The sequence below is a fragment of the Myotis daubentonii genome, chromosome 3 (genome assembly GCF_963259705.1).
Source record: "Myotis daubentonii chromosome 3, mMyoDau2.1, whole genome shotgun sequence".
Lineage (NCBI taxonomy): Eukaryota > Metazoa > Chordata > Mammalia > Chiroptera > Vespertilionidae > Myotis > Myotis daubentonii.
Genome location: NC_081842.1, coordinates 202,720,046 through 202,741,939, shown reverse-complemented (window position 1 = coordinate 202,741,939; position 21,894 = coordinate 202,720,046). Strand labels below are relative to the sequence as shown.

The 21,894-nt window shown below is 54.1% G+C and overlaps 1 protein-coding gene across 6 annotated transcripts; it reads right to left on the bottom strand.

Moving 5' to 3' along the window:
- Positions 1 to 1,833: 1,833 nt before the first annotated feature.
- On the bottom strand, positions 1,834 to 20,061 carry FGR (FGR proto-oncogene, Src family tyrosine kinase). 6 transcript variants are annotated; one of them, XM_059690607.1, is made up of 13 exons: positions 19,871 to 20,061; positions 12,703 to 12,765; positions 11,438 to 11,670; positions 10,855 to 10,957; positions 9,957 to 10,055; positions 6,361 to 6,464; positions 5,955 to 6,104; positions 5,143 to 5,298; positions 4,850 to 5,029; positions 4,237 to 4,313; positions 3,834 to 3,987; positions 2,751 to 2,882; positions 1,834 to 2,642 (listed from the first exon to the last, which is right to left on the bottom strand). In XM_059690607.1, the coding sequence occupies exons 3-13, from the start codon at positions 11,655 to 11,657 to the stop codon at positions 2,434 to 2,436; spliced, it is 1,584 nt and encodes a 527-aa protein (XP_059546590.1). In that variant the 5' UTR covers positions 11,658 to 11,670; positions 12,703 to 12,765; positions 19,871 to 20,061; the 3' UTR covers positions 1,834 to 2,433. The 6 variants fall into 6 exon arrangements, with proteins under 6 accessions (XP_059546590.1, XP_059546593.1, XP_059546594.1 ...); XM_059690610.1 differs by having other exon boundaries at positions 11,438 to 11,667; XM_059690611.1 differs by lacking the exon at positions 19,871 to 20,061 and adding an exon at positions 13,864 to 14,113 and having other exon boundaries at positions 11,438 to 11,667.
- Positions 20,062 to 21,894: the final 1,833 nt, after the last annotated feature.

Sequence of the window (21,894 nt, the reverse complement as noted above, 5' to 3'; positions counted from 1 at the left end):
CTCTTGTGAGTTTGGTTGGCTGAAAAAGCCTCAGGAAGCCTTGGCACCTGAAAGTCTGAGTGTGCAGAGCCACGGCTCCCACTTCTGTGATCACCTCTCTAAGCAGCCCTTGGCCCCTCTCCCTATTATTGCTCCCATTCAGCATCCCCTAGCACGGGGCTGAGCTGAGGGAGCTCTCAACCTGCATTGGCCACATTGTCTCCTTTTCTTTAGGTCACACAACTTGGGTTTCCAGGGAATCTTTCTACCAAAATCTAGAGCAGTGATGGCGAACCTTTTGAGCTCAGTGTGTCAGCATTTTGAAAAACCCTAACTGAACTCTGGTGCCGTGTCATATGTAGAAATTGTTTGATATTTGCAACCATAGTAAAACAAAGACTTATATTTTTGATATTTATTTTATATATTTAAATGCCATTTAACAAAGAAAAATCAACCAAAAAAATGAGTTCGCGTGTCACCTCTGACACACATGTCATAGGTTCGCCATCACTGATCTAGAGCAGGGGTCCTCAAACTACAGCCCGTGGGCCACATGCAAATACAAATATTGTATTTGTTCCCATTTTGTTTTTTTACTTCAAAATATGTGCAGTGTGCATAGGAATTTGTTCATAGTTTTTTTTAAAACTGTAGTCCGGCCCTCCCACGGTTTGAGGGACAGTGAACTGTCCCCCTGTTTAAAAAGTTTGAGGACCCCTGATCTAGAGGGAGAAGGTTCTTCCAAACATCCACCTGGGGCCGATATGATTCTTTCCCAAAGTCCAGAGGCAGTGAGGTCTGGTAGAAAGATCATGGGCCTTAACGTAAGAGCAGGGTTCCCATCCCAGCTCTGTCACTGATAGCTGTGTGACCCTGACCTCCGTTTCCTCATCACAGAACCAGACTCGGGACTAGACGAAACGGATGCAATCACAGCTGGCACTCAGCAGATGCTTAATAGACGAGTTATTATTATTTCTCTCCAGCCTGACTGTAAGCTCCTCCAGGACAAGGACGGGGCTTGCTCACGTTTGTGTTCCTGGGATCCCGCCTAGCAAAGGGCCTTCGCAAATTTAATGCTCTGTGACTGTTTGCCAATTACAGCAGTGAACCCTGGCTCCCAGCCTCTAGCCCTGTCCACCCTCTTAGTAAGTCAGGGGGTCAACAATTTCCTGATGGCGGAGCTGGAATCCTTACTTCTGGTTCCCCTTGTTTCCATGTAGATGCACATCAGCTGTCAGAGTGCCCTGAAGGGGGACCAGGGGGTGGGACAATTCCTCACTGCACATGCGCACGGCCGGTTGTTGAGCACCTTCCATCCCTGCCCACTCCCTGACAGGAGGCCCTAGTCATCATCACAAACAAAACTGCCTCCAAACCTCTCCAGAACCCCCTAGAGCACAGAGCTGTCCAGGTGAGAACCAGTGAGCTGGACTAACTCTCAGGCCGCCCCTCTCCCCTCCCTCTGTCTTCTTTTGGGGAGCTGTAGGGGGTCCACTGTGAACCTCCCCCACTGCCCCTTTTGAGGGAGGCCTGCTGCTATGCCTGTGTAGAACAGTAAATCTGTAGGATCAAGAAAAGAATTAGCAAACCCACTTCACACAAACTAAAACCACGGTAGTAATGAAGGTGACATTTTGATCTCCAACTGCCTGTCTTCTATAGCCATCTCTGGACTTGTTCTAAACTCAATGAGGATGAGCATAGGATTTTTGGGTGTCCTAAGACACACCTTGGTGTACCCTGTGCTTATTAGCTCTCAGGGTCCTCCCTCTTCCCAGCAGCCAAAGCAGCCCCACTCACCTCCCACTGACCATCCTCCCTCGCAAAGGAAGGGATCTTCATAGCTCATGGATTCACATTGTCATTTTTCTTATTTACAAAATCAATACACATACACACATGAATGGGGCGGGGGTAAGCCCTCACCAATCCTCTCCCTCAATCTGGGCCTTGGACCCCAGTCCTGGACTACAGGGTACACTCCACGGGAAAGGGGTCCAGGTAAGTTTTTCCCTCTCTTTGTAACTTACAGACACAAGAGATGACTGGAGTTGAATTTTGGGGTCCTGGACCAGGGTGGGATGGCAGGGTAGGAATGCAGGGGTAGGAGGCGAGGGAAAGGATATAGTTTTATAAATAACTAGACAAGGTCTGAGTATTTCCTTTTTGGGGGAGGGGCGGGGGGAGGTAGGGAGACTAGAAGCATATAGGGTCCTAAATTGGAGGGAGAAATATTGCCTGGGCCATACTGGGTAAGGGATCATCTCTGAACCTCTATTTGTCTATCTTTAAAATGAGTGGGTTGCCCTTGATGGCGTCAGAGCGAACAGTTTGCTCTGACAGGCTAGGACTCTATAGGGCTCTAAGCCTGGGGGCTTTGGGACCAGAGCCCTGGGACTGAAAAGGGCTGGTGGGCTCCCCCAGAGAGGTGGCAGATGCCCAAACCAGCTATGTCTGATCCCCAGGCTGGTACTGGGGTTCTGTGGAGGTGAAGTAGTCCTCCAGGAAGGACTGCAGGTACTCGAAGGTAGGCCTCTCCTCCGGATCCAGACGCCAGGTCTGCAACATGACCTCGTACAGGGATGCTGGGCAGCCTGGAGGGCACATCATGTGGTAGCCATGCTCCACCTGATCCAACACTTCCCGGTTATTCATGCCTAGAGGATGGGGCTCCGTCAGTCAGGGGGCCCAGCCTCTCCCAAAGAAGCAGCAAGGAGGCAACCCTTCCCCATGACCACTCTCCCACCTCCCCGTCCCCCGCAAACCTGGGTAAGGAACTCGGCCCTTGCTGATGAGTTCAGTGAGCAGGATTCCAAAGGACCACACATCTGATTTGATGGTGAATCTGCCATAAAGGGCCGCCTCTGGGGCTGTCCACTTGATGGGAAACTTGGCCCCTGGAGAGATTGGAGGAGAAGGGAAAGTTAGTGAGGAGGATCCCTGGGAACAGCTGGATTAAAAGAATGGTGTTGTGCCCTGGCCGGTTTGGCTCAGCAGATAGAATGTCGGACTGCAGACTGAAGGGTCCCGGGTTTGATTCTGGTCAAAGGCACATGCCCAGGTTGCGGGCTCGATCCCCAGTTAAGAGGCGTGCAGAAGGCAGCTCAGGGTAGATTCTGGTCAAGGGCACATGCCCAGGTTGCGGGCTCGATCCCCAGTAAGGGGCGTGCAGAAGGCAGCTCAGGGTACAAATTGGGACCCCACCCTGAAGAGGACGCCCTTCCATTGCAGGCTGCACTCACATGCAAGCTCACTCAGGCAGAGACGATGTAGACATGCCCACTCACCTCACATGCACAGCTTCGGGGTGAGAGAGGGAACCAGAGGACCAGGATAAAACCCACAAAGACATGGGGAGAATGTACAAACCACACAGACAGTGGCCTAAGCCTGGGAACTAATTTTTTTCTCATCAATGTTATAAGAAACGATGTGAACAAATCGACATTATTCGAGGACCTGAACTATAGCCTTTCCTGCATGCCAGGTACTGCCTTAAGTGATTTACATTCATGAACTCATTTAAGCCTCACAAAAACCCCTTGAGATACATACTATTATCCATATTGCACAGATAAGGAAAAGGAAGCAGACCACACAGTTTATAGGTGGTTAGGATGCAAACCCAGGCACTCTGGCTACAGGGTTCATGCTATGATGCATATTGTCTTTCACTTGAGAATTCTAGCAGTACCTAACACATAGTAGGTACTTTGCCCAAGGCCACGTGGCTGATAAGTGGAGGAGCTTGGATCTGAACTCAGAGTTGCCTCTTACACTACATTGCGATGGGAAGGGGGGAGGGTTCCTGAGTAAGTGTGGCCCTGAGGTGGGATGAGGCAGGGCACCTTGCTGGGGGTTGTACTCATCATCCTCGATGAGCCGGGCCAGCCCAAAGTCAGCGATCTTGCACACCAGCCGCTCCCCCACGAGAATGTTGGCTGCCCTCAGGTCCCGGTGGATGTAGTTCATGCGCTCCATGTAGGCCATGCCTTCGGCTACCTGCGGGCCAAGGTATGGAGAGATGGGAACACCATGGCTATGTGACGGGTCATTTGAAAAACCAACTTTGCAAGACACTGGCTCGGAGGCAGCCAGGCCCGGCCTCAGTTCGCACAGCTGATGCAGTGGGTGGGGCTGCACGGCCAGGGGGAGGCTGTGTTTAAGGGCACCGGGCTTTCAGGGCACAAGGATTTGTGGAGGGTTAATAGGAGGGGGATCTGAGAAATGATGACTGCGGTCCCAGTTTACCTGGGCTGCCATGTCCACCAACTGGGGCAGCATCAAATCCTGGCCCTCCCGGTCCTTGAGGAACTCCAGCAAGCTCCCTGGGGAGAGGAACCCCGAAAGTCAGAAAGACCCTACCGCCAGCTCCAGGCCAGCCCGGTCTCCCCTGGCCCCTCCCCTATCCAGAACCCCTCTCCTACAGCCCCAGCCCCGGCTCCCAGCCCAGTCATTTAGATGGGCCCCCATTCAAGATCCCGCCAGGTACCTCAACCCTTCACAGTTCTCACCCGGATCCCCCTCCACAGATATCTTGACTCTCCCACATCTTTCTTCTCTTCCTACGTCACCCCTGGACATGCCACACTCAGACTCCGTCCCAGACCCTATCTCATCACGATGCCACCTTCACTTGCCCCAAGCCCACCCACCAGCTGACCACACCTCACGCCAGAGGCCCCGCCCCCAGTCCCAGACCCCCACCTGGTCTAACTTGGCCCCGCCCCCACTCCCCGGCAGGCAGTCACGTGGTTTCCCTTCTCTGAGCCTCTGTCGATCCTCCCAGCACAGATCGCTGCCCAAGTCCCTGCCCGAGACACTCACCTTAACTTCACCCCAAACCCTGCCCCCAGCCTCTCACCATGGCACATGAACTCGGTCACGATGTAGATGGGCTCCTCCGACACCACGGCGTACAGCTGCACCAGCTTGTCGTGTCGCAGCAACTTCATGACCTGCGCCTCCTCCAGGAAGGCCTTCGGGGACATGGTGCCCGGCTTCAGCGTCTTCACCGCCACCTTCGTGCTGCCGTTCCACGTGCCTGCCGGGCGCCCTCGGCTCGTCAGGGCGGGCTCCCCCTCCAGCCTCCATACCCAGCCACACATCCCCATCCCGAAGCAGCCAGTGCCCAGCCGGCCCCTGGGGCCTCCATACCCAGCCACACGTCCCCGAAGCAGCCAGTGCCCAGCCGGCGCTCGAGCGTGATGGAGCTGCGGCTGATCTCCCAGGCGTCCTTGGCCAGGCCCAGCGTCTGCGGCCTCATGGTTGTGCAGGGCGCCGTGAGCAGGTAGCACAGCCCGTCGTTCACCTCTGGGGAGGGGGGTGTTGGAGGTCACAGTCGGGCTAGACCGGCCCACATTCCTCATCCCACCTCAGTCTCCAAGATCAGTTATCAGGGCCTAGGCCACGGGTGAGGTCACAGGCCAGGGCAGGAGGCAGCACAGCCAGCACACTGAGGGGGTGAACATGCTGGTGCCCAGAGAAGGAGGTGCATCAAGAGGGCGAGGTGGCCCCTGTAAGGACTGGGGACTTCCATGGAAGGTGGCCTCCAGCCGGGCACCAAGAGGAAGGTGGGATTCTGACAGGTGGAAGTGGAGTTGACGATTCCACTCAAAGATGTGGACATGGGACCCTCACTCTTCCATGGCCCTCATCCTTTTCCTCATCAACCAAAGCAGAAACCTGGGCATGAGTCCCCTTCCCCTTAACCCTGCAGCCCATCCTCCACGTCAGTGCTATTCTGCCTCCTACCCGGCTCAGACATTAGGGGGGGTGCCCTTGCTCTGGTATGAATGGCCTCACGCCTGTTTCCTCTGGAATCCACAGAGCAGTATCCCGGGCAAGAGCCTAGATTGGGTTCTGGTCCTGGCCTGCCACTCCCACTTTGGCGACGCTCCTCTGGGCATTGGCTCAGTGGGTTGGGGCAGGGATCTGCAGCACAGGGCAGCCCCAGGGGCCCGCCTCACCCATGTAGTGCTGCACCAGCTCCTGCACCGAGTCAAACTGGGCCCTCGCGGTGATGTAGTAGCCACCCGTGTCCAGCTTTCGGATCTTGTAATGCTTCACATGCTCGCCTCTGGCCTGGTCCCAATCCCGGATGGACAGAGAGTAGGCACCTGTTGGGAAGGATCACCTGGCCTGCCCCAGTCTGGAAGCAGGAAGAGGCCCACAAGACTGGGGACTCTGGAGTTGGAAGGCCACATCCCTTGAACCCAGTCCCAGTCTTGGCCCTGACCCAAGCCCCACCCCACCACTCCTAGCCCCACCCACCCTCCTACCCCAACCCATTGCTTTTAGCCCCACCAAGGCTCCTAGCCCCACCCTAATGGCTAGGCTGTCCTGGTCCAGGGCCAGCCATGGCACAGTCCCCACCTTTGGTTGTCTCACTCTCCCGAATGAGAAAGGCTCCCCGGGGGTTGCCAGCGGAGAGCAGCTGCCTCTCAGAGTCCTTCCTTCCCATCTTTCCAAAGTACCACCTGCAGGGAAGGGCCGGCAAGCGTCAGCTACACACCCAGTTCAACTCCCAAGTCAGCCTCCTGGGAAAAGTCACCTCACCAGCCAAGATTCAGTGTCCTCATCCCCGAAAGGGGGCTCATACACCTGCTTCACAGCCTGGGTCTGAGGTTCACAGAAAAGGGGAATTTGAATGCTTGGCACACAGTGGGTGCCCAATAACGGCTAGGCTTCTCCTCTCCACTCTCTGGGTTCCTCTTGAATTAAAATTGCTAGAACCCCAGTCACCAATGACCTCGTCAGGGTGCCACCAGTCCATTAGTTACTGCTCCTCCAGAAGTTCATTTTACAGATGAGGAGCTTGCGGCTGGGAGAGGAGCAGTGACCCCCTGCAAGGCCTGCAATGAGCTGTATTGGAAATCTTTTGCAGCCCACCCTAGTTCTTCCCACAGCACCCAGGGAATCTCTCGGATCCCTCTCCCCACACGCACCGGGAATCCTTTTCCTCCTTTGGCTTCCAGAACAACACTCTTTCCTGGTTCTCTTCCCCTCTTTCTGCCTGCTCCTGCCTGCTTCTGACTGCTGCTTTTCCTCCACTCTCTTAAATTTGAATATTGTTCTAAGTCTCAACTTCAACTTCAGAGCTCGAGCATTCCTGCTTTCTCTCGGATGTTCTTCGGGGACTGAATTGGAGCCTCAAACCAACTGTGGAAGCACACTGGGGAGATGAAATGACCACAGGTCCCATAGAAGAATAAGATGTCATTTGATCACAAAATTGGCCCATGACCATCTTGGGCTCAATTAAAAGAAGCATCGTTTTCAAATCAAGGAAGGTGGCAGTCTCTGTGAACTCTAAAATTGTCATCCCACACCTGGGTACTGGGCACATTTGGGGGATCAGGGGAAGGCATTGGCAAATGAAATGTCCAGGAGGGTAGGCAGGGAGGGGAAGGAAAGAACTGTTGAAGGACTGTGTAGACAAGACACATTTTCAAGTTATTTTAGAGCCCTGCCCCCACCCATACCCATGACATTAGCTACCTCCTTAATAATTAATGTAATAACAACAGCACTTATTTTGTGTCAGGCTCTGCTTTAATACATACATGTATTCATTTAATTCTTATAACAAGGTTGTGAGGTAAGTACTCTGATTAATTCCCATTAGACAGATGAGGAAATTGAGATACCTTGTGGTTAAGCAACTTGCCCAAAGCCACAGGCTCTGAAGCTGTGTTGCCAGAATAGGCACCGAGCTGTCTGCTCTAGGGCCTGCACTCTTAACCATCACACTATTCTTAACAGCGACACCACTCTGAGTGCCTCTGCCTCTCAGGGCTTCGGGACACTGCCCCCAAGATGTGGACACAAGCATGAAGCCCACGCACCTCTCATCTTCTGCATCGTCACCCCTCCTCTTCTCCATGCCTCCTACCACCTTCACAGACCAAGTCCTCACTCCACTTGAGCTCTGGACCCTGTCCACACCCCTCTGCTCAGAAACACGTCTCTCCCACCAACCAGCCCCCATCTGCAGCCTCCATCCCACCAACCTCTACATATGCCTACATTTCTTCCTTCCCCAAAGGAGTGTTCTAAGCCCTATCTTTTTTGTTGTTATTATTACTGATCTCAGAAAGGACAAGAGAGAGAGAGAAACATCAGTGATGAGAGAGAATCATTGATCGGCTACCTCCCACGTGTCTCCACTGGGGATTGAGCCCACAACCCGGGCACATGCCCTGACCGGGAATCAAACCGTGACCTCCTGGTTCATAGATCGATGCTCAACCACTGAGCCACAGGGGCGGGGCTAAGCCCTATCTTGCCGTAAACATTCTGTTATATTTCTCACCTTCTCTTCTCTTGAAAATGCACTTCACACTTGGGTCTCCACTTCCTCACCTCCTACTCCTTCCTAGGCTCTGCAGTCTGGCCTTCACCCCACTTCACACAGACATGTCTCACAAAGGTCACCCCCATTGCCAAATCCAGCGGAAGCCTCTGATACTCATTTCTCTCGTTTCCTGAAACCTCTCCTCCACGCTCTTGGCTGCTCTGACATGGCCTGGCCTGGTTTTCCAGTGGCTCCTTCTCCTTCAAGAGCAGCTTTCTTCAAAGTTGGGTCCTAGGGCCAATCTCTCTCACATTCCTCCCTCTTCCTTCAGCCTCCTACACAGCTTTAATTATCATCTCCACTCTGAAGAGTCCCAAATTTCCACCCCAGCCCCAGGGGTTCCAGAGGCAAGAGCCACAGCAAACAAACGAAGAGCCTAGTGCCAATTAGAAGATGCCCCTTCCTCTCGACCAATTTGGGGCTTGGCGTGGCGTGGCAAGGACTGGACACCTCTCATGCAAAGTACAACCGAATCTACTTGCTGGTCGTCTCCTCCAGCTGGGTATTCCCACCCATGAAACTTAACCCAACAAGTCCACCCTAGAAACCGACCTGCTCCTACGTTCCCACTTTAGCAAATGGCACCATCACCCACCCAATTTCTCAAGAAGACTGGGCCACTCTTGACTCCGCCCACTCTCCATGTCCCGGTGGCAAATCAGTCACCAATCTTGCTAACTCTCACTTTGCAGTCTCTCTAATCTTTCCTTTTCATATGTGTGTGTAGATTTTTTTTAAGTGTGAGCCTCAGTTTCCTCACCTGTAAAATGGGGATAATAATAATATCAATAGTGTGAGAAGTAATCAAGGTAGGTAATGTACCTATAGCAGTATCTCAAGTATATAAAGATATTCTGTGAATAATTCCCTGCCTCCTTAGTAGAATTAATTCTAAGTAATACTCCCTTACATTTGTTTAGCAGTTTGCAATGTTTTAAAGCCCATGCACTGTTGTTATCACTGAGAGACAATATGTATAATGCTCAGCAAATACAGCCAGATGATCTGGGTTCAAACACCAGCTCCACCTACTTACTAGCTATGTGAACTTGGGCAGGATATTTTTGTTGTTGTTGTTAATCCTCATCTGAGGATGTTTTTCCATTGATTTTTAGGGAGAGTGGAAGAGAGAGGGAAAGACAGAGAGAAATATCAACGTGAGAGAAACACATCGATTGGTTGCCTCCTGCACGTGCCCTGACCAGGACCTGGGCTGGGGAGGAGCCTACAACTGAGGTATGTGCCCTTGACCAGAATCAAACCCGGGACCCTTTGGTCCGCAGGCCGACACTCTTTCCACTGAGCCAACCAGCTAGGTCTTGGGCAGGATATTTAACTTCTTTCTGCCTTAGTTTCATTTGTAAAACAGAATAATATTAATTCCTAACTCCATTAATACACGGAAAGCACTTTGAATAGTGCCCAGAACATAGTACATGCTAGATAAGTATCATCTATTACTATCATAATTATTATCTTCTTTTATTCTCACAATGACCTTATAGAATTATAGATAAGGAGATAGTGTGGAGCTGTGGCTTGCCCAAGAGGTGACCTTGAGTTTGACCTTCAGAATACTTTTTATAGGGCTGATCTCCTCTCAACCACTACTCACTCTTCAGCCTGGATGGAGTCCACAGGGGCCACATAGTTGCTGGGGATGTAGCCAGTTTGTCCAGAGCTGAGGGACCGGGCCTCCCACCAGTCACCTTCACTGCAGGCACAAAACAGGGGGTGTCAGCAGCAACCTGGGGCCAGGCAGGGCCACACAAAGGCCCAGGTGGAGACTGAACCTGCCAACTCCTTACCTTGGACCCCCCTCCCCCACTCCAGGGCTTTTGTCTGTTCTGACCCCAGCCACTACAACTGTCCCAGGACACTGTTCCCTGCAGGACGAATGTGTTTGGGAAGATCTGGGCCTCCTGACTTTCTCCTCTGGCTCCAGTGCTGGGCTGGGGTTTGGGTAGGCAATGGGACAGCTAACTAGGTCACTCCCCACTGAACCCCACCCCCAGTGGCCACATACTTCCTTCTGGACAAAATCCAGACTCCTCAACATGGCATTGGAAGCCCTGCAGATATGCTCCCACCCACCCCTCCAGCCTCTGCTCTCTCTGTTCGCACCTCATCCTTTATGATCCACCTAGACCAAACCACTTGGTAGTTTCCAGAAGTCATCATTTATTCTCATTCTCTCTCTTTCTTCTTCTTCTTTTCTCACCTCTCCCTTCAAGGTCTATTCATTTCTCTAGTCTCAGCTTAGAAATCACCTCCTCCAGGAGGCCTGCCCTGACCACCACCACCACCCTGGAGACCATGTTTGGTATTCTTTCTGTGCCCGTAGTTCCTCATGCTCCCCTCACATAGTAGCAATCACCCAGGGTTGTTATTGCCACGTGTCTGTGTCTCCAACTAGGCTGGAGATTTCTGAGGATAGGGACCAGGTAGAATTCCTCTTTGAGTCCTGCTCCCAATCCAGGCCATGCCCTGAGCCGAGTGGCCTGGTCACTCACGTGTTGTTCAGGATGTGGAACTTCTCGCCCTTGGTGAAGGTGAGGTCGTCTTCCGTCCGGGCCTCATAGTCATACAGAGCCACGAACAGGGTCACCCCAGGCCCTGTAGAGTCAGGGCTCCTCAGTAGGGTAGGGCACAGGATGGGGGGCACCGAGGGGCTGCCTCCCTAGAGTCCTGATCCCCAGCCAGGCGTTGTGCCTCCCCACTGCTGTGCCCTGCTTCCCAGAGGCCTCTGGAGTCCCATGGATTTCCAATTCAGGCTTCGCATCTTGGATTCAGGACACACACCTTCAAGCCCATCCCTCCCAACCTGGGAAGTCGCCAGATCACCAATTCCTCCTCTTCCCCACCAAGAAGATTTCCCTTTTGCAGGGTCTTAAGGGTCCCTCTCTCAGACTGGGACAGAGCTATGTTTCCCCCTCAGACTGGGGTTCCTGAGGGTAGAGCTGTACGTATTTCCTCAGAGCGCACGCTGAAGGCAGGGCTGTGTTTCTCGTGCCATACTGGAGGCGCCCCAGGACAAGTCCACACCGTCCCTTCTCCAGGGTCTAGGCCGTGCCTGCCTCCAGCTACTGGACTCACCTGAGATGGCCCTGATGGTGCCCCCATCAAGGAAGGCGGGGCTGGCGGGTTGAGGGGAGAAGTTGTTGTAGTTGGGAATATGGGCCAAGGAAGACATAGGCCGGGCCTGAGTAGGGTCAGGGCCATAGCGGTCTGCAACCCCGTAGCTCCTGAAGTCCCCTTCCAGGCCAACAGCCTCCTTGGGCGCTGGCTCCACCTTCTTGCAAAACACACAGCCCATTCCAGGTGCCCTGCTAAAAAATGGGGGCAGATAGGCCACCCTATGCACATATGCACACATGCATGTGCTCACACACACACACATACACGCACATATGCATGTGCGCACCTGCACACACACACAATACACCTCCAGGTCCAGCTGCCTAGCGGATGGCTCTGTCACAAGCATGCAGCTTTTCCTCTCAGGCCTGGAGTAGGGGCTCCCCCGTCGTGAGGGATAGGGGTGGGCAGGGCTACCACGGGCTCTAACTACCAGCTGCCTTAGTGTGTTTGCAGAGAGAATGTGTATTCTCAGTGGGGCTGCTTTTCTGCTTCCCAATGTTGCTGTGCTTATTTATATATTTTTGCCTCCCATTGCTTCAGTATTTTGTATTTCTGTGACTCCTTAAGAGCGCTTGTGTGTGTGTCTTTTGTGTGTCTCTAAGAATTTGTGAGTTTGTTTGTAGGTTTGCATCTATGTGTGTATGCAGCCTTTTGTGGATGTCTGTGTATGTAATTGCATGTACCTATCTGTGTATGTATGGCTCTGTGTGTGCTCGTGTCTTGTGAGTGTGTACATATGTACGTGTTTTTTGTGTGTGCGCCTGTGTGTGTGTTTCTGTGCATGCAGGTCTGTGTGAGTAGGTGCCTCTGTGTCATTACCATGTGCACATCCTGTGTGGGAGTGTATGCGTGTGTCTGTGTGTGCGGCTCTGTGGAAGTATGTGTGAATGTCTGTGTGTCTCTGTGTGTGTGCATGTTATGCATGGATATGTGCTTGTGAGTGAGTGTGTGAGGGCTGTGTGCCTGCACCTGGAGATTCCCTGCAGAGGGGATCAAGGCCATTTCCTGTCTCAGGTCCAGCCTCTGGCTTCTCAAGCTGCCTCATTCTGGCTCCCCCATCTGTTACCTAGCAACAGGGCCCTTGTAGGAGGAGGGGTCTGTGAGAAGTTGTGGGGCCCAGGAAGGCTACCCTGCCCGAGTTCCCAGCCCTCAAAGTCGATGAGTCTTGGGGAAAGGTTCCTGCGTATGGGGAGCCATCAGTCCCCTCCCTCCTCACTCACCCCTCAGGCCCCTACTCCGTGGTCAGTGGGGCTGCAGCATGGTCCTTGGGAGGGGCCAGAGACCTGAGGGGAGACAGGAGGACATGGGAGATGAAGGTTCTGCCAATATTCCTGCAAGCCAGCTGCTAGCTCCTGCCTCTTCAGGAAGCCAGAAGGCCCGGGCTCTGCCCCCGCATGACCTCTGCCTTCATTTTCCTTCCCACTGCCCCTGGCGCACTTACACAGTCACCCTCACACAGGACGCACCACCCACACTGACTCTCACCCTCATATCCACCTGATGCACCAACATACCACCTCATACAGTAACACACACACACCAGCAACGCTCACACACTCACAGCATGCACCTGCAACACACCAACTCAAGCTCTTACACAAGCCCAAACTGATGCATAGTAGCATGCATGCGCGCGCGCGCACACACACACACCACACCACACCACACACCACACACACACACACTACACACACTCATACACACACACACACACACACACACACACCACCACACACCACACACCACACACACACACACTCATACACACAGGCTGCCTCTCAAGCAAACAGATCCAGACACTCCAACACTCATATTTTAGTGTTAGACCCACTCCTCTAATTGGATTTCTATCAAGTCACGCTCAGTTCATTCTCTGGCTGCCAGTCACTGTCTCCTAAAAGCAGTCACTCACCTTTGGAAGCTGCCTCTGCTCACAGCCTGGGCTGGGTAGACCCCAGCAGCCCACGGCTACCGGCCACAAATGGTGGCCGAGCAAAGGTGGACACCCATCTCCAGAGCCAGCTCCTACCCCATATCAAGGAAATACCCCATCAGAAGCCAGGGCCACCAGGGTCCCTTGGGGAGCCCACCAATGGCTTAGCCTCTCCGGGTAACTGTGTCCCCTGAGCAACAGACTAGCAGGTCATTGAGCAAGGCCTCCCCACCCCCACCAGAAACCCTGGCATTGCAACACTCAGAGAGGAACTGCTGGGGAGAGCACTCCGTTTCCTAAGCTGTGAGAGGAATGGAGAGTTTCAGGGTGGGACCAACAGTGAACCCTGATTTCCCCAGAGGGGCCCGCGGGCCCCTGCTTGGCTTTTCTTAACCCCCAAATCCAGTTCCCCTTATGGGTCCCGCCCCTCCTACCAAGCATCACTCACCTCTTCCAGGAAGCCTTCCTGGATCCACCAGGTCCAGCTGCCCAGCCAATGACTCTGTCACATCAGTGCCCTGGTCCCCACCCCAGCGCTACCACCCCTCTCACCCTTCACTGTAACTGTTCTCCTGTGGAAGGGGGGATGGGGGCTGACACCCCTGTGGTGAACTGTGAGGCAGGCTGTGGTGAGAAACCTAAAATAGCCCCTGTTCACTAAGCCATTGCAGAGGTCCTCACCTCGGGACCCTTCCCTTGGGGCAAAACCATGGTGTCTGAAAGGCTCCAGGAAGTTGCAGGGCTGGTTAGGGCCAGGGAGAGAATGGAGCTGGGAATGGCATCCAGGGATTTGAGGCACCGAGGGGACAGATGGGGGGTAAGATGAAAACAAGGGTTACAGGATGAGATGGAGGTCTTTTCTCACCGGAAGACACATGTGTCTCAGACAGCACACAGGGCCGATACTCAGAGTCACACACCTCTCCCGACACACACACATTCCCTCAGCTATACACGGCACCTCATGCAGAGACTCTGAGCTCCTCTGTGCAGATTCACACACACACACTCACAGACACTTACATCCTCAAGGATACCCACACCCTCATATACACATCCCTCCAGCCCTCACCAATCTACACACACACACACACACACACACACACACACACACACACACAGCCTCTCCATAAGAATTACATGTATAGAATATATAGCACTATGTACCAGCCACTGCATTAAACAGCTTACATATATTAGCTCATTTTATTCTTACAACAACCTTATGAGGTATTATTATTGATAAGGCAACTGAGGCACAGAGGTTTAGAAACTTGCCCAAGGTCACACAGTTGATTTATCCTGGCATTTGGCTCCAGAATCAGAGTCACTTTTTTCTATTGGCTGGTCACAGACCTGGAAAATTACGCCATTCCTACAAGCATTCACAGATGCATGGAGCCCCATAGGAACACACAGCCCTTCCAGATGGCAGACCCACACAGAACTCCCTTGTGTAAAAGAGACAAACATAGTCCTGGCCAGCGGGACTCAGTGGTTAGAGCATCAGCCCACGCACCAATGGGTCATGGGTTCGATTCCCGGTCAAGGGCATGTACCTGGGTTGCAGGTTCTCCACCCCAACCATGTGAGAGGCAACTCACTGATGTGGCTCTCTCACATGGATGTTTCTCTCTGTCTCTCTCTCCCCCTCTCCCTCCCACCCTCCCCCCTCCTTTCTCTTTTCTACCCTTCCACCTTCCTTCCAAAAATATATAAAAGAAACAAACTTATACCACCTCTGGGGTCCCCACATGGTTACCACAATGATTTTAAATCAGCCGAAGGGAACCCCCAAATCCCGCATGTCTGGAATGGGGTAGGGACCAGACACTGTCAGCCACTGAGAAGGAGGCAGAGGGCTCTGTGGGCTGAGGAAGAGCCGCGGCGGATCCGACACCATGGACAACAGGCAGCAGGGTCAGCTCTCAGGGCTTTGCACTCTAGACCTGAAGGGGACCTAAGCCTGACCCTCTGGGCACCAGTATGTTGAGGGGGTTGGAGGATGTGGGGTGAGGGTGTGGGGCACAGCGTGTGGCATCTGCATGGCCCCAGGCAGTGAGCGGGCCACGCTGCATGTGACCACACTCATGTGGCTGCCTCAGAAGAAACAGATGGGGAGAAGTAAAAAAAGAAAAGACAGAGATTGAGAGACACAGGAAGACATAAACACAGAGAGACAAAGAGAATGCCGGTGTGATGTGCTGGTTGGTATACCGACTCTTAAAGGAAAACTAAGAGGCCCTGATTTGTAGCATTTGCTGATTTCCACGGTGTCAATATTCCCACCATGGCTGATTGCAGGTTACTGAAGTGACTTCCTGAATGCCGGGCTGGAAAGAGCTTGGCAGGTTCAGCTCCCCAGAGCCAGCACTAGCCGGCTCCAGCACGTCATGCCAGAAGCAACAAAGAGAAACAGAGACAGAAATGAAAAGTAGAGAGACAGAGACAGAAAAGCAATCCGGCTCCCTAGGAGTCTGGGAGGCAATGACCATCTGTTTAAAAATGCGATTTTACTGAACACCTATTCAGTGCCTGGTGTTGATCCAAGCAATTCCCACGCATGACCTCACTTAGTGACCCCAGGAAGTGGCTTTTATTATCGCCCCTGTTTTGCAGAGAGGGACTTGATTCTGTTCGTAAATATGCCTCTTGAACATCTGGTTGACAGGAGTCAGTTACCAGAGGCTCATCTGGGCCCAAATCAGGTTGTGGATGTCAGAGCTGAAGTCTGACTTTCAACATTTCCTCTGTGCGGCCCTACCCAACTGCGGGACCTCGAGTGAGTGACACGAGCCCCCCGAACCTCAGTTTTCGCACCTGTCCCGTCTGTGCGGTTGTTGGGAAGGCTTGAAGAAATGTGCCTGCTGCCCAGTGTGCAGTGGCGAAGTGAGGCTGAGAGCCACCAGCTTGCAAGCTGAGTGCCCCCAGGGACCACTCATCAGGCCACCTCCCACCACCCCAACTTGTGTGCAGGGGGAAGTGACTTGCTCGAGGTCAAACAGCCAGACAGGGAATTCAAAGCCAAGGCTATAAATCCAGGTCCAGAGTTCTGTTCCTGGAACCGTGGCTGTGTCCTCCAAAGACTGAGCAGGAGAACGTCATCATTCCTTCCCAGCCCCTGGCCAACTGCACATACCACCCCCTGCCATATCATATGGCAGCTGGCCACCCAGCCCGGTCGGAGCTTGCCTCCCTCCCACCCTTACTCCTGGACATAGGAGCCGAGGCCTACACATCCTTTCTTGAGGGCCACGCTTCCCAAAGCCAGGTCAGGGCTGTGATATAGAGCCAGGATGTCCTGTTCTTTCCCCCCAACCCTCCATCCCCTGCCAAGTATCTGTAGGATCTGAAGACAAGTTTAGGGGCAAATTCTACCAGGCCTGACAGCTAGCTTGAGACATTGGGCAAGTCAGTCAGGTCACCTTCCTGAACTGCAGTTTCTTTGCCTAGAAAATAGGAATAGAAATCGCTACCTCATGAGGTTGCTTCTGAACATCAAGGGAGGTCGAGCCCCTGCAAGCACCTCCAGGTTGAGGGAGGACGAGTAGCAGGGCAGAGGAGAAGGAGAGGTTCCCAGGGGGAGGGGGAGGCCTGAGCTGGCACAGCTGCCTGGGGGATTTCACCAAAAGGGAACTGGGCCTTTGGGCAGCCGCAGGAAACCACCATCCTGCAAGAGTTCCGGCTTCTCCTCAGGCCTCAGGGCTCTGGGCTCTCAGCCCCACGGCACCCCCTTCGTCACCAGTCACCTAGACCTGACCCCCCCCCCCCCTGACTTTCATCCCTCACTGATACCTGCCACCCCTCCTGCTCCAGTGCCCGTACTGAGCCCTGATCTTCACTGAGGCCTTCACCTCTCCTTGAACCTCCAACCATCTCACACCGGCTTTTTTTGAGGCCCTTACATTCTCCACCCATGAACAGCCCGGGGCGGAGAAGACATACCGCAATCTGAGGCTGCTACCCTGGTGTGGGGAGTGCAGCGGGGGAAGGATGGGGCAGGGGAGGGGGAGGGGAACCTATCTTTGCTACACTCGCTTTACCCTCCATATGGTCCTGAGGGTGTCAGCTGAATTTTTTCCACTTCTTGTGGGTAAAAGTGGTTTTTCATCTGTTGCTGAAAACACATCCATCAGCCTCTAAAGCAGTGGTCTTTAGGGACTCCAGTTTCTTGGGTGGCTCGGAGGAAGCGGAAGGAATGAGTCTATGTTCTACAGTGTGGCCAGACAGGAAAGCCCCTGGCCCCCCCTTCCCTGGCTCTGGAGCCCCCCTACCCAGCCTCTCAAGGTCTGGCAACTTCCTTTTCCACATCAGCCCCAGGTGGCTGCAGAGACACCCGAATACCCACACAGATGCTTACATGCTGATGCTCATTCACTCAAAGCCCAAACCTTACACACACTCTCACACTTCATGCCCACCCTCACGCCCCCCCCTCACGTCTCCCCCTCATGCCCTCTCCTCATGCCCCCTGGGAATCAGGAGCCAGCCACAAAGCCCATGGAGCCCAAGCCTTCTTCCCCCCTCCCCCTTGCACACATTCCAGAGGGGCAAGTCGGTTCACCTTCCCGAGTCACAGTTTCTTTGCCTAGAAAATAGGGATAGAAATCCGGATTTGGTAGGAGAGGGGGGAACTCAGCCCTCTGGCTACTTCCTTCATCAGGGACAAGACTCCCGGGACTCTGGGTCCCTCATGCTGGCCCTGTCAGTCACTGACTCCCAAACCGCCATCCTCTCGTCTGTGAGGTGGGAACAGAGCCTCGCTCTCCCAGCACAACCACAGATGGAAGGAGGCCAAGGACCACAGGAATCGGGGACAGATCTCAAACATTCATGTATTTGTTAGATGTCAGCTATGTGCTGGTCCCTGGAGGCCCTGTCAGGCTTTCGGGTGCCCCTGCATGCTTCTGAGAAGGTGAAGGGAGGCTCCGGGTCCGTGATAAATCACTCTGAACCCCGCCAGCAAACACTGCTTTCTGCACCCGATGCTCCTGACTGGGCATGGGAGGGCGGTGGGGGCTGGGAGGGGCAGAGGTGATGTCCGCATAGGTCACAGGAGGAAAATGCGGCCAGAGAAGCCTCATAACCAGCGTGAAGTCACACAGCAATCAAGGGCCCCGTCTGGTCACGTCCCCGAAACTGCAGACCACCCACCCCGGGGTCCCTGAACACCGATCACCGTCATCTCACTCCTCTGTCCCTACACCTCCCAGGTCCTCCCGGACGAGGACCCAAAACAGGGGCAAAGCCCTGGTTGCTGCGGCTCAGTTGGTTGGAACTCCTCCCGTATATCAAAAGGTGGCGGGTTCGATTCCAGTCAGGGCACATACTGGGTTGCGGTGTCCCCCGGGCGGGTACCAGAGGCAATCGGTAGATATTGCTTCTCTCTCTCTCTCTCTCTCTCTCTCTCTCTCTCTCTCTCTCTCTCCCCCCCTACCCCACCCCCACACCCCCTGCCCTCCTCTGTCTCCATCTCCTTTTTTTCTCTCGTTCAAATCAATGAAAGAAAAAAAATGGGGGCTAAGCGGGGAGCAAAGTGGGCTGCGAGGGCACCGCGCTACAGCAGCCAAGCGCGGGGCTGAGCGTCTCCACCCTCTCGTTGCCATGGAGACAGCCCCTCCCAGCGATCGCGGTCAAAGGCAGGATTTCCGTCGGGGCGGCCAGCAATTCCCGGATCCCGAGAAGAACGTGGACCGAGACCGCCGCTCCGGGCAGGGAGGGGGCACCCAGAGAGGCCCATCCCTGCCGAGGGCGGGGACTTCCCCAGGAAGCGGGGCCCACACCTCCAGCGCCCAGAAGGAGTCCCCTGACTCCGAGGCCCGCCCACCGGTGCGGTGCGGGGCGGAGGGTCCCGGGGCTGGTTCGCGAGCGCCTCCGCTCCCTCTTGGCTGCGGGCTTCGCCCCACTTCTGCCAAGGCCAGCTGGGGGGACTTAATGGCCCTCCGATTGCACCCCACATTCCGGTCCTACGGAGGTGGCTGTCCTACCACCTTCCCGCAGACTCCTCCACCTGCTCCTCCCCGACCCGCCGGGTCCCCTCGCTCAGGCCCCGCAGCTTCTCCCCAGACTCACGTCCAGGTCCCCTCGGTTTCTCCCCGCCCCGGTCGGTCGGAGGTCCGCCGGTCCCTCGCCCCCCTTCAGCCCTGTTCCCGAAGCCTGTCAGCCTCACTCCACAGGTTCCTTCCGTTCTCCCACCAGACCTTTCTAGGGGCGCTGCTTCCCCAGACCCCCTCGGCCCCTCCCCACATTTCATCAGTCTTACTCTGGGTTTTCCTCCTGAGGTCCTTTTCTGGGTGCGGCCCCCTGGCCCTCCACTCCTGGCTCTCAGTTCCCTCAGCTGCCCTCCCTAAATTCAGGCTCCCCCCTTCCTCTCCCCCTCCCCCCCTTCCTCCTGGGCCACCCGAGGGCGGGGGCGGGGCACGCAGCCCCTCCAGCCCCACCTGACCCCCGCCTACCTGGTTCCAGCGGCAGCCGCTTCCGACGGACCCCAGGTGAGTGCGCGGGGCTCCCGGCAGCCCCGAGTGCCTAAGGGGTGGGGGTAACGGAGGGGCTGTGGCCTCTGACCGCCGCCCCCTCAGGGCAGAGAGGAGGAAGCCGCCTCGGACTTCTCTTATTGCAGCAGCAGCGGCGAGACGAGACGGCGGTGGCGGGGAGAGCTCACAGTCCCGCCCCAGCACCAAGCCAGCTGCCCGCCGCGGGGAGGGGCCCTCAAATCCCAGGCCCGCCCGCCCCCACTTCCCGCCCCCCCCCCCCCCCGGCGACCGAGGGTCGGCCCAGCCCCGTCCCTGCACCCCAGATCCTCTCCGCAGACCCCAACTTCCAGCGCAGCCTTCCCAACGGCTCCCTCCAAAGGGGCAGGTTCCTCCCTCCAGAAGCACCTGCTCTTTTAGAATCGCTGCGTTTGAGGTTAAGAGGGGCTTCCTTCTGTCACTGAAGCCCCCCACCCCCTCCTCTGCCAATACCTCTTGCAGCCGGGAAATCTGAGGACCCGGGAAAACTGAGGACCAGCCCGGGACAGGCCTTACCCAAATTCTCACCGCCAGTTGACCTCTGGCTGCTGCACAGGCACCTTGCAGATCTGGTCACCAAGCCTTGCCGCCCTCCTTCCTCAACTGCCACCCCATCCCCAGAACACTCAGCACCGTCTTAGGGTGACAACTGGTTCTCAGAATGTGGGGTGTACAATGTGTTTTCCTCAAGGTCAAGGACTGGGCCTGGCTCTTGTCAATGCCCCCGGTGCCCAGGCAGGGTCTGGCACAGGCTCTTCGGGCATGGAAATGCATGAATTATCCAGGAACAAAGGAATTCTCAGGTGCACAGATGAAAGCCCAATGAAAAAATAAATAATCGAAGGTAAGAATTAAAGAAGGAACTGGCCCTGGCCGGGTAACTTGGTTAGAGGGTCATCCCAATATGCCAAGGTTTTGGGGTTGCTCTCTGGTCAGGGCACATACAAGAAGCAACCGGTGAATGCATAAACACGTGGAACAACATGTTGATATTTTCTCTCTCTCTCCTCCCTTTCTAAAATCAATAAAAAATAAATAAGAAAGAATCAAAGAATGAATGAAGAAATTCAAGAATCAATGACTAAATAAGCAAATATAGAAGCAAAACTGCTTCTGCTTTAAAAATACAAACTGGGCCCGGCTGGCATGGCTCAGTGGTTGAATGTCAACCTATGAACCAGGAGGTCATGGTTTGATTCCCAGTCAGGGCACATGCCCGGGTTGCAGGCTCGATCCCCAGTGTGGGGCGTGCAGGAGGCAGCCGATCAATGATTCTCTCTCATCATTGATGTTTCTATCTCTCTCTCCCTCTTCCTTCTTCTATGAAATCAATTTTAAAAATTAAATATATATATATATATATATATATATATATATATATATATATATATATATATATATATATATATATATATATATATAAACTGGGTCCAGCCAGGGTGACTCAGCAGTTGAGCACTGACCTAGGAACCAAGAGGTCACTGGTTCATTCCCTGTCAGGCATAGGCTCAAATTTCCAGCTTGATCCCCAGTAGGGGGCATGCAGGAGGCAGCTGAAGCCTTGATGTTTCTATCTCTCTATCCCTCTCCCTTCCTCTCTCTCTGAAAAAATAAATTAAAACCTACATTTTTTAAAAAGTACAAATTGGGCCCTAACCCGTTTGGCTCAGTGGATAGAGTGTCGGCCTGCGGACTGAAAGGTCCCAGGTTCGATTCCGGCCATGGGCATGTACCTTGGTTGCAGGCACATCCCTAGTAGGAGATGTGCAGGAGGCAGCTGATCGATGTTTCTCTCTCATCGATGTTTCTAACTCTCTATCCCTCTCCTTTCCTCTCTGAAAAATCAATTAAAAAATATATTTAAATAAAAAGTACAAACTGGACCAAATTGCCCTGGCCGGGTAGCGCAGTTAGTTGCAGCAGCGTCCCAATGTGCCAAGGTTAGGTGTTCAATCCTGGGTCATAAGTGC